The 12,633-nt window shown below is 39.5% G+C and overlaps 1 protein-coding gene across 1 annotated transcript; it reads right to left on the reverse strand.

The window, feature by feature from the left end:
- Window positions 1-201: 201 nt before the first annotated feature.
- On the reverse strand, window positions 202-12,276 carry LOC102292689 (protein LBH). The gene is made up of 4 exons (XM_005951651.3): window positions 12,073-12,276; window positions 4,611-4,689; window positions 2,278-2,452; window positions 202-1,255 (listed from the first exon to the last, which is right to left on the reverse strand). The coding sequence occupies exons 2-4, from the start codon at window positions 4,686-4,688 to the stop codon at window positions 1,188-1,190; spliced, it is 321 nt and encodes a 106-aa protein (XP_005951713.1). The 5' UTR covers window position 4,689; window positions 12,073-12,276; the 3' UTR covers window positions 202-1,187.
- Between the last annotated feature and the right edge of the window lie 357 nt (window positions 12,277-12,633).

Genomic DNA, 12,633 nt, shown 5'->3' on the forward strand with positions numbered 1-12,633 from the left:
TGAAACCTTTTGTGCTTTTTCCTCCTTCTACTTTCCTCTTTCCATCAATTTAACTTTGAGCTGAGAGACTTTGTGCAGGGATGCAAAAGGTCATCTAGATCTATCAAAAACATCTTACATTTCAAAAACGCATAAATATTTTTGAGAAAGTAACGTAAACTTCACTTTCCCCATAAGCAGTAAAACCACTGGGACCACAAATTAAAGAACATTTCAAAAGGTTTATTACTTGTGCAATAATTTAGGCTTCCAGTATTTTTAAAAAATATGCCTGTGAGAAGCAACACACATCTAAAATACACTGGTTCTTTTTACTTCTGTAGTCTGTAACAAAATGGACTGCCTTTGATTTCTTGGGACCATATTGCTCCAATATCTTAAATAAAACAACAGTTACATTCCCTTTAAAACTAAGAAGACAGTGATTACATACTTTAATATTTTAATGAATATTGTAACATCTAATAAAGCAATGGATCTGTTGTGAAATTCTCAAATACTCAAAGCTAATATTACAAAGTTAATAGTGAGACCAAGATCACCCAAACTACAGCAGTCGGCACCGAACAAACAGTGATGTAATCTGCACCTAAATGTAAATACAGTAGCTACCTTTATTAGTAGTAGTATGGCACACATGAGCTAAATACTTAATACAGCATTTAGAAACATCTGTCCAGATCACATGTGCAGATGATTCAGTGGGCATCTGGATGGTGAGGGCTTGGAGCCAGAGAGAGGAAATTTGTTAACTTAATTCAAAATCTATATTTACAAAGCTGGAAATGTCAAAACAGTCATTTTAGACCTGGGAATTCTCAAATTAAAACCTATTGCCAAAACGTTTTTTTTCTTGAAAAATGCTTCAACATGCCATCTTTGTCCCCATAAATCTTAGTTTACACATGTCAAAACAAGCTCCATCATTACAGATGTAATGGAAAGATACAGATTTGGGGAAAAACAAAAAAACAAAAAAGCGCCTTCGGTGTCTTTATTCTTAAGGTGCTGAAGTAACTGGCTCCAAGCCCGTGAGCTGGGGTTTGGGAATCTGTTTTCTACCCTTCCTACTCTGTCTCTCTGATCTTTCTATCCGCACATTGCACTCCTCTATCTGACTCGTTTTCATTCATTCCAAGTCTGGATACACTCATAGTAACAGTTTATATCACAGGAAGCGAGTTTGTTCAGTTGGAGTCCTGCATTTCCACTCCTGAAGCTTCTTCAGCTCCACCTTCACTGGACTGCTCCTCATCTGGAAAAAAAAAACACAGATAGAGGATTTTTCATCAGTTTTTCTAACAAGCTACTTTCATTTCTGTGTTTCTGTGCATTTGAAGCTAAAGGTTTAAGATAGAATTAGATGAGAGGATTACTATCGCTATGGTGCGCTCGCCAGCAGCCTGGAACACATGTAGTCTTGTCATCGCCATGAGGTTTAATGCTGCTCTTCTGCTTTCATTTTACAACATCAAGTGCTACTGACAAGAGGTAGCCAACCAGAGGTAGGTCCATACTCAGTGGCATAAACTGAGGTAAAAACTATCCCTTCAAATGACTCGCTGTAAGTGGAAAAAATGTGCTGTTATCCTGAATTGTATGACTTCGTGCTTTGTCCAGGAGCCAGCTGATAAGACAGAGTCGATAACGGCATTCGTTTTTCACCTCACTGATGCATATAATCACGATATTATGGTGGCGCATATCACTGCATGTCTGCTCTTGAGTGTTTCCTCATTTTTGTTCTGCTCATGAAGTAGGAATGACTGCAAAGTGTACACTTAGCATAAAGAACCAATGACAGGAAGCCATTACAGGAAGTAACCTTTTATAGTGATGCTATAAGCAACTGATGTTCATTTCTTAAGGCAAGTCAGGGGAAACTATGCAAATAACTCACATGTCTCAGCTGCTTGTAGGGCTATATGCCCTTCAGTGCTATATATAAGTTGAAGAATCTTTAACTTGTATATATTTGGTGTATTTGTACTTTTGGCACCTCATAAGGTGTAAAAATACTGCTGTCACACTATGATTGACCTGAGTAGGATATTAAATGACAACTTTCATTTTGACTTGGAGTCATTTCAATTTGTTGTAGTGGTACTTTTCTTTAAGTGAAGTTTCAGTATGTGTACACTTTTGCCAACAGCCAAATACCTTCTGGTCTTCTAATTACATGCATGTGACTTTTATTTACACAACTTCTTATCAGACTACTTCGAATCTAACTGTGCCAAAAAGCCAAGGCAATGTTAGTTTCTCTTTCCTTTTCACCTTCAGTTTGCTCATCCGTACGCTTTCTCTCAGTCTGGGCGTCTGCAGAGCTCGGGTCATCCGGGGGCCAGCGGAGTTCTCCACTCTCCACCTCACTTCCGTCTGTTGGCTCCACGACTATAGAGGGAAGCCTCTTGGACAACTTTGGATACCTTTCATGGGTATCTGGGAAGATCTGTTTAAAGTTTATGTAAGGCTAAAACGAGGGCTTCATATTTGTGGGGATGAAAAGGTCACTGTGGGTACCACATGTGAAAGAACAATAATGCGGTAAAAATTGGATTAAAAAAACAGAAACTGTCTGCATCAGATGGAAGATTTGAGACAGACTTCGTGTAAAGTCTTTACATGACACTCAGTTGAAGTTTCAAAGGTACATGCTTGGATTTAACATAAAAAACATGATGAATGGTAAATGGTAGATGAAGGTCAGTCTGCTCTGACTGGTCGTCTGGCTTAAAGAAAACAAGGAATTGGTTACCTGGTAACGCCAATGCACGAATAGAAAAGCAACCCTGTAACATTGTAACACTGGTTCTTCTAAAGAGCCAGCAGGTCTTTGAGGTTTTCTTCCACTTGCAATGCAAAACTGCCAAAACTGCAGTTTCTCAAATGCCACTGAACAGCTGTTAGTCTATTCAAGTGTTGGCCTTCAGTCATTCAGATACAGGCTATTTTTTACATAAATGTGTCATGGCTATATTTTACTTGATCTACTCTTGATACTTTAATCCTATACTTAGAGAGTTCTTAGGAAATGCATCAGACAAAATTATTAAGCTATAACTTATAAACTGTTTAGTTTATTTTTAACCACAACTAGCACAGCAGATATCTTCTGCCAAAAAAATTGTTGTTTCTTTTTTTATTTCAAAAGGCTTCAAAGACAGTCAGTCTTCTAGCGATCTGGGCAATTTATAGAAATTCAGAAAGAATGCAACATGTGCAGTTGCAATCCTGTGTGCACCTAACCACCTAACCTCAAACTTAACAGCGTTCATTCAGGCTTGTGTTGTGCGGAAAGTGAAGGATTAATGTTTGCAGGTCCAGAATGGAAAGCTGACCAGGGTGCTCATCCACACGTGAACTCAACACATTCATCATCAGATTAACGGAGATGAGTGAGTGTCTGAAACGGGTTTACAGCTAATCTCCCCCCTTTCTGACAACTAAATGCATTTAAATGATATTAAGGCCTAAAGTGATGAATAATTAGGGGTATGGATGTTGTTTTTTCTTGTTCAGTTGAGTTTTGCTAAAAGACAGTCTAAAGAGTTGATAATTTTAAACATGCTTTATTTATCCATTATCAGCATGCCGTTTAATATTGCTCTAGCTAGCTAACACAGCTAGTTAGCTAGTGCTGGCCTTAAATGACAACTTCTCAGGTCTAACCTCTCCTATGACTTAACTTAAAAATAAAAAGATCAAAAAGAAAAACAACTACATACAAAAACAACGTGGTTCCAAAATGGTCAACAAACCAAAAGGTGACGTCTTGATGACAGCGTCTGAACTTGAAACAAAAAAGGTGGCGCCTCTTTTTTTTAAATTTTATTTCCAGTGGAATAAATTTGCCATTCTCTAGGTATTTGAGAGGGTGTAATGTTCACTGACAGTGTGTAACTCTCGTGGGGATACTTCAGAAGATAATGGCTACATTGTTTTTCCTGTTGGCAAAAAAGGACAAGGGAAAACACAAAAACAACAAATATATGTGCTTTAAGCTTTTTAGTTATGAAAAGCTTAAAGCACTGGCTGCACTGGGCTAGCACATAGAATAATAACATGTTAACATCTGGTAATTTCAATTAGTTATTGGCATTTATTATATTTTGTCATAATGCAAACTGGAAACATTTTTATTATGTTTGAAAGTTCATATTTAGTGTGTAACTTCTTCGTGGGATTACTTTTCAGATATTTCAATGTGGATCAAACAAACATTGTTATTAGCTATGCTGCTAATATGGCTAGTAATTTAAATAACACAGGGAGGAGCTAATAACATGTATTCACTGACTCAGCCATAAATCTAACCACAAGTAATAGTTAATGAAACACATTATGACAAAATGTGTTATTTAAACTGTTGATATTATATAGTCAATAATTTAGCTGTCCATTTGTTGGATAAGCCATTTACCATTTGTTCAAAGCAGCACTGAGTCCAGCTAATGACCTTTGTCATATCAACCAGCATTTTATGGTTGCTCATCACTTCTGTGACTCACCGCTGTATGCTTTCTGCTTTCTGCTTTCTGCTCAAATGAAACGAGACTGGTTTGAAATTGTCTAATTGCACACATTCGCACACACAATGCAAAGGATACTGTGGCCTGATCTCCTCCTGCTCCTCCCCCGCTGAAGTCCTCTGTCCCCGGCTCCAGAGAGTTCATCACCTCAGTCATCCTGGAGAAAATCACAAGTCAATAAACTGTCTTCACTTTGTTTCTCTGCTCTTTCCTTCCTTTTTTTGTCTTAAGCTGGGTTATGTGACACACTGTCTGTTCAAGGTTCTCTGATTCTACTTGCACCCTCTGCGTTAAAACAGGGCATTTTTCACGATAGTTACTTATGTCGAATTTTAGCTTAGGAGATTATTTATAGGACTAATAGGACTAACAGTGTTTCTGGTAATACAGAAGTTTGTTCTAGGTTGAGTCGCCCCTATTGCTGGCACTAACTGGCTAATAGTAATGGGCAATTAGTGTTAATGGTCACAAACACTAAAACAAAGTCAGGCAGTGGTGATTAACAAATGCTCAACAATGAAGGCTGACAGCAACGGCTGATTAGCAACTCAATGTGTAACATGTATAACACTATCCAATACAGTCTGATGTACTTTCCGTATTTCTGGTAAACTAGTACCAACATGTTTTATTTCTAAAACAACGGCTATGGAGGTTTCATGTAGCGTTTTCAGTGGCATTTCGTCACGCATGCAAATGACTTCCTCAGTTTCAACTGACTGCAGCTTTCTCCAGCTTTATAAACAGTACATTTGAATAATGACCAAAACTAGCATCATTCCCTAACCACAATTCACTGATTAACACTTCAAGTTCACCAGGAACTTGACTTAGTATATATGAAAGAGGATAAGAAAATAAAAGGTTAGCTTTCTTAGACTGTGAAGTTCCCATCACTATTGCAGGATATTTGAAAGTTGATGTGTGCCGTGAACGAATGTAACTGTATTAGGAGTTAGGGTTTGACTCTCGTAATCCACCGAAGAGCAAACTGGGTTTCATCAGGACACTACAAAACAGAGCAAACACCATCGCCACACAAACGGAAGCCAAGGAAGCGAAAGAGCATCATATCAAAAAGGCCCTTTGTAAATGTGGGTATCCCAGCTGGGTAGTCGTCAAAGCTGGCAAGGCACCTAAAGAATGTTCCAGGCAAGCCAGAAGAGAACAAGGACAACTGTTGCCACCTAAACAAAAGCCTTTAGTGACCACTTATGAGTCAGGCATATTAGAAAAGCTGAGATGCACTTTTTTCAATACAACGCATCTCTGTGGCTTTCTAACCCTAAAACAGAAACACCAAAAATATGTGCACCCCAAGGATTGGGTTCCCGGGGTACAAACAGTGATATAATGTATACTGTCAAGTGCTAGGGGGATTGGAGGATTAAACAAACTCTGGCTAAGCAGATGGCACAACACAGAAGAGCTATCTTGTCAGGCAACGACTCCAGAATCTATTTATACCTAAAGACCAGTTCCCAGTTCGAGCAGGAGGTCAAAGGATCCATTCATGTGAAAAGGGAAAGATCATCTCTGAACAGAGCCAGGAACCTAAGGATACATCTTTTATCGTCTTACAGTGCTGTGACTGCAGCCATTCCCTGACTTTCTTTGAATGGCACTAATGGCCATTAATCTATAGTCATGACAATTTTTATATAACTGATCAAGTCACTGACGTCACAGCCCATCATGCTAGTTTTGGTCATTATGCAAATTTACTGCTGATAAGGTGGGTAAAGGTGCAGTCAGCTAAGTATGAAGAAGTCACTTGGATGAGTGAGGAAATGTTTCTCGACTAGATGAACAAAGTTACATTTCTGGGTCAGTTAATAATTGTTTCCCCTCCCAGATATTCTACAATCAGCTCTTAGTGGTATTATTGCAAAGTGCAGGTGTTTAGGAACCTCAGCAACTCATGTCAGACCATGTAAAGTCACAGAGGTGCTTAATACGTAACAGTTGCCAACACTCTGTCATCTCAACACTCGAAGGCTGACAGCACTTCAGAGTATTCCAAACCTCCTCTGACATTAACATCAGCACAAAAACTGTGTGCTGGGAGCTTCATGACATGGGTTTCCATCACTGCGCAGCTCTTGTAAGTTTAATATGTAGGTGGCCAAGTACTTTTATCTATATAGTGTGTCTAATTAAATTTGATTAACACTAGGGCACCAGGTGTAGGAGTAACTTGTGATATAAGTATGATGATAAAATTTTAATATGCTCCCCATAATAACATGGTACAGCTATTCTGCTTCGATTAATAGAACACAAGATAAACATCTATTACTTAAAAACAATAAATAATGTGTTTAAGTGAAGGAAAAGGTAGCTCTGAAAAGCAGGTGTTTAATATTTATCCAGTATACTTTACCAGTTCATTAAACTAGCTCTCTCACCTAACCCTGAGGTGAGTTTCTTTTTCTTCACTGTCATGGAGTCAAGGAGTAATAACTCTGATAAGCCAGGTTTGTTTAGAGTATACCTGTTTTTTATACTTGCAATATTGCAAGTATTAGTAACTCTACTGCAAGAAACTACCCAATATATTCAATTATAAATATTTTGGCCTACCAATACTTCACAACTGTTGGGCCAAAAACACTACGAGTGAAAGTTCTGCTACAGCGGCATAGTTTGAATGTAAGCCTTATGATTCAGCGGTGTAAACTATTTCAAGATAGCACAGTTAGTTCCTTATTTTGTAAGAGGGGTGTAAAAGAAGTATTTTCTTCCCCTGCAAGGGTTCAACAAAAAATGACTTCCCATCTCGTCGTCTTCTCAATAAAACGTTAGGATGTTAGGAGGTTAACGAGGGCTTCAGCAGAACTTTTTGGAGGTATGGTCCAAAAACAGGAGAAATGAAGACTGATGTTTAGTATTCACCACACACCGCTTCAACACTACTACTTATAACTGCATCAACCAGCTACCAACATGTTTTCATGTGTTCAATTCTTTCTTACCATATGATGCTCTCTTTGTTTTAATGGCCCCATTTAGAACAGAACAGATGGCAAAGTAGGTTAGGCTACTTTGAAAAGTCAATAACATAAGAGTGCGCAATGTCACCTGGTTACTGAGTCAGATCCACCCCTCGCTCAATACTTCTGGTTTCCAAACACCAGGATGGCAAAGGCCACAGCAAAATTGGTGCTTTGAGTGCAGTGAGCATGAACCAAACCAGAAAAGCTGTAGCCAGACGAGCAATGAGCTAAAACTTACAATCAAGCTCCGAAAGCTGGAATTTGATACTTATACATATGTTATATCTGGTTTAACCGCTGTTATGAGCAGCAGACCACAATGCAAAATTATACCACCCTTCACCTCTGCCGCATCTATGATTTTGTTAAGTTGAAACACCTGATTACAGACTATAATGCAAGCCTGATTCTGTTTTTATGGAGATATTAAGACATCACTCCTTATCCATCTAATAACATCCAAGTACAGCGTTCTGGTTGGTGGTGAAAGGCAGACTTTACGTGTGATAAGTTATCAGAAACACCACTTTCCATACAATCAGACCGGCAGTTCCTGTTGCCATGGGGACGAGCGATTGAGATTTTATTCCTCTGATTGTCTGAGTAGTGCACTTTGCACACAAGGCTGAGGGCTGATTTGGGGGTATTCATGTGTGCCGTTATGCAGCAATTACCACCATCAGGACGGGGTTCTGCAGTTTGTGAGACTTCTCTGTTAAACCTGGAATTGCTGCTGCCCTTCATCATCGTTTCCGTGAAGAGACAATGCAGCCTTTATTCCTCCTCTGAGGCTCCTATTGTTCCTCTGGAGGGAATCTGTGCGGTCACTCCAGTCAGTCTTATGTTAAAAAACAAAAAAAAAAGCTGTGTTGCTCTCTAGGTATCAACTGGAGAGGCCTGTGGAGCTCTGCGCATGATTTCAGTCTGATCTTGTTTCGAGAAGTGCACTCACTCTGCAGGGATGTGAAGCGTAACAGACACAAGAATTTAAATGTTGCTGCCAGGCGTGACGCTTCAGTCATGCCTTTTTTTTGGTAGCGGAATAATTATTTCTTATTTGAGTCATTAGGTCTGAACAGGATTATCCATGTGTTAATGTCTTTGTTCACAGGAAGCTACCTCACTTCTGCCTCAGCAGAGACATGAACTGTTAAGATGCTTTTCAATTTATGCAACAAAAGAAAAAAAAACAAGTATTAAGAAACAATTAGGGCTAAAATTAAAGTTTGTTTCTAAATATTTGATGTGATTTACATTATTTAAATAAAAGAAAGTTTTAATCTATAAAATTAAGCAGTATTAATATGTTCTGATTTTACTGCCTCTGTTGGAGATGGAGCTGCAGTGATATGTTGCCTTACTAATAAACAAAAATATAAGAAAAACTTTTGATTATGCAGAAAAGTCACTATTATCACGAGTCAAGCAAAAAATCTATTTAGTGCATTTCCTCATCATAGATGACAGTAAATCTAAATGTTTCTGGATAGCTGTTTAAATGAAAGAATTAAGGTATTTTTTTACTATTACGTCATTACTGGAAATAATAATTGTCTTGAGTGGGGTGCAAGTTTAATTCTTGCCACAAAAATCATAAAGGTCTAAGATTTATCCAGATCATTTACTTAAAGGAATTAGTCCAGAATTTCCTAGGTGTAGAAAAATCCTTTACCAGCTCTTTATCGTCTGAAGGATATTAAAGGTTGATAGGAATTTGCCCAACCAGTCTACTTGCACATTGTGGACTTGGAGAGCGAATTCTCCTGGGGATCCTGTGGGGCTACTTTGGAAGGATGGGGTATCTGACCCATTGTTACAGCCCATTAGGTTGCTGTACAACCACAGTGAGAGTTTGGTCCATACTGGCAACAACAGTTCGGGATCATTCTTGTTTGTGTTGGACTCCTCCAGGGCTGCCCTTTGTCACTGATTCTGTTCATAATGTTTATAGACAAGGTTTCTAGGCCATGTAAGAGAGGGTCTCCCCTTTGGTGGTTGCAGGATCTCTTTTCTACTTTTTGCAGATGATGTGACTCTGTTGCCTTTATCAGTTGGCAACTTCCACCTCACACTGGTGTAGTTTGCTGCAACAGGAATAAGAATTAGCACTTCAGAGTCTGAAGCCATGAATTTTAGTAGGAAAAGGGTGGACCATCCACTCTGGGTCAAGAATAAGTTGCTACCCCAGGTGGGTCTTGTTCATGAGTGTCATTGTGCCATGTCTCAATCAATGTAGGCGATGGACCACTTCGTTGTGGTGAAGTGAGAGCTTAGTGTGAAAAGAAAGTTCGATTTACCAGTCGATCTACGTTCCTACTCTCAACTACGGTCAAGAGCTCTGGGTCGTGACTCAAAGAATGAAACTGTAGATACAAGTGCATACAAGTGGAACAGTTTCCTCCGAAAGCTGGCTAGGCTATCCTTTAGCGATAGGGTGAGGAGTTCATTCTGAAGGGACTCAAGAGTAGAGATGCTACTGTTCCACATCAAAAGGAGCCAGTTGAGGTGGGTTAGCACATCTGACTAGGATGCCTCTTGGATGCCTCCTACACAAGGTGTTCCAGCATGACCTCTCCAGGAAGAGGCTCCAGGGCAGACCTAGGGACACACTGAAGATTTTATACGTCTTGGTTGGCTTGGGAACATCTCAGTGACTTCCTCTGCATGAGCTGGAGGAGGTGACTGGTGAGAGGGAGGTCAGGGTTTCGCTCCTTAGACTCCTGCCCCCTCATCCCAGAGTCAGATGAGCAGCAGAAAATAGATGGATGGATGGATTTAGAAAAATCTGGATTTGCAAAGTCACTACCAGCTATTGCAATTCTGTCAAGTAAAAATGGCACCAATCTGCAGGCGGCATCAACAGTATCATTACTACATGATGGTTGTGTACTTCCACCAAAAAGTCAAGATGCAGTTTTCATCTGTCTCTGTTCAGAATTGACCTTTGACCTTTTGGATGTAAAATGTCACTTTGTTTTACACTCTCAGTCAGTCAGTGTGAAATTTCGTTGCTGTTACTTATATAAAAAATATATTTTGTAAGGTTAAAAAAAACCTCTGACCACCAAATTTTCATCAGGTAAGTGCACATAGGGGTGGTTGCAAATAAAGATTCCTTTATGGCTTTCAAGACAAAAAATGGGAAAAGATGGATGGATGCAGGTATGGATGGATGACAACCCCATTACATAATGACTATTGCCACAATTGTTACCAGTGCACATGAATACAACCGTAAAAGAAATGTAAAGCAACAGACTGCATTAAAAAAAGGATAATTTTGTAATTTTTCCCAAGTCTCGCGTTTGTTCTCAGTTTCAGGATTTTTTACTATTCTCTACTAATAATGGCTCAATCTCCTACCGGCTGGCTCTACCTCACCGTCACCACATTGGGTAGGATGCTGCATTTCATGTAGCAGTTATGTAGATTTCGTCACTTGGAAGGCTCAGTGAGCCTCTACTCCAGAAAGAAATCCTCTTCATTAGCGTTAAAATAACAGAATAAGGTTTGGAGCCTGATGTTCCCACCTCCTAGTATATTTTAAATGCCTGATTTCAATGTGGACTAGACCCAACATCTTAAGAAAGACAAGAGCCACTGTCTCCTGTTTTATCATTTCCATTTACGTTTTGGGTGAAACGGATACATCTGATGTCAGGGATAAAAATTCCTCTCGCTCATGTCCATCAGTAGATTCATTGTGGTGAAGACTGTCCAAATTGTCTTTCCCCAGAGGCTGTTCAGCAGCAGTCACTTGAACTCCACAATTTCATTTTTGCAGATATAAAGGTGTATTAAGGTGGAATGGCTTCTCCACGCTCTCCTCTCTCATCGCGCCAGCTTCACTTCAAACACCTTTTCCATTTCTGCTATTAAATCAGAGCCAGAAGCAGCAGCACCTCCTCAAATGCAGGTTTGCTGCAGAAATCCAGCAAGTTTTCACAACCCAAGGAAAGAGGAAAAATCCAACCCGCCGTCAAAAATAGTGATGCTCTCTCTCTCTCTCTCTCTCTCTCTCTCTCTCTCTCATACAGCTTACTAAAAACACTCCACTGCTCAGTTTCAGTTGGAAATCAATGTGATTTCTCCAGTGTTTGCTGCCCTAATTCACATTTCCTGTTCTAGTTTTTAAGGCGCACTCAGCTGATGCTTTAATTATTGTTATTAATATTATTATTATTATTATTTAAATAAAACTGGTATTTAAAATATACACATTGTGCTGTATTGGAGCAGAGGTTCATCTGCATGATATACAACAGGTAGGTAGTAGATTTACACGATTAAAACAGCTCGTCCTACACGGAAACGGGCTGATTTGCGCTTTTCTGCCCGCCACCCCAAACTCCAGTTCAGAAAGTCTCTGCAAAACAGGTTTTGTGATTTTCCTAAACCTCCGAGGTGCACTTTAGATTAGTTACATAAACAGTAATTTAGTTACTTTTAGGAAAAGTGAATTAAGCTACTTCTAGTAAGGAAATAAAGAATGAATGGGGCTTAACGCGTCCAAGTTGGCTAAAATGCGGATGAAAGCTTCGTACCTGTCTGCAGGCTGATCCAGTGTCTCAGAGCAGGAGGCTCTCCGTCCTCAGCTGCCTCATCACACTGATATTGCTCCTGATGCTGCTGCTGATGATGATGGTGATGATGATGATGACGATGATGATGCTGACTGTTGTGGGCGACAGGCGGAGGGGCACGCAAGGCTCTGTGGTAAAGTTACCACTCGCAGTCAAGTGTTCAGAGCCTGCGCATTGAAGCGGAGCTAGTGCTGCCTTCAAAGCCTGTCGGGAAAAGGCGGGCTATCGAGAGAATCTCGTGCAAGACTGTATGTCAAAAAGTACGTGGGCACCTCTGCTTTACATTTTATGTTTCTATTTTTTGGTTATTACATTCCTGAAAATAACTGAATAGCAATAAATAACTACTGTATCTAAGTAATAATAATAATAATGATGATAATAATAACTTTTAAAATACCCCAAATTAGTATTATTCCACAGAATGTGTAGCTTTTTGTTTTTGTTTTGTTTTTGGGTGGGGGTGGGGGGGGTAATCAAAATTAGGGATGCCAAACATAAGGCCCACGGGCCAGAATCAGC

The sequence above is a fragment of the Haplochromis burtoni genome, unplaced genomic scaffold (assembly GCF_018398535.1).
Source record: "Haplochromis burtoni strain Fernald_Lab_line unplaced genomic scaffold, NCSU_Asbu1 Contig_119, whole genome shotgun sequence".
NCBI classification, from domain to species: Eukaryota; Metazoa; Chordata; class Actinopteri; order Cichliformes; family Cichlidae; genus Haplochromis; species Haplochromis burtoni.

Excerpts from the sequence above, each read along its gene's own strand:
- LOC102292689 (XM_005951651.3), bottom strand. The coding sequence starts at position 4,688 with ATGACTGAGGTGATGAACTCTCTGGAGCCGGGGACAGAGGACTTCAGC. Across the intron at positions 2,453-4,610 it reads CAGGAGGAGATCAGGCCACA|ATCTTCCCAGATACCCATGA; the intron begins GTATCCTTTGCA and ends AACTTTAAACAG. Across the intron at positions 1,256-2,277 it reads TACGGATGAGCAAACTGAAG|ATGAGGAGCAGTCCAGTGAA; the intron begins GTGAAAAGGAAA and ends TTTTTTTTCCAG.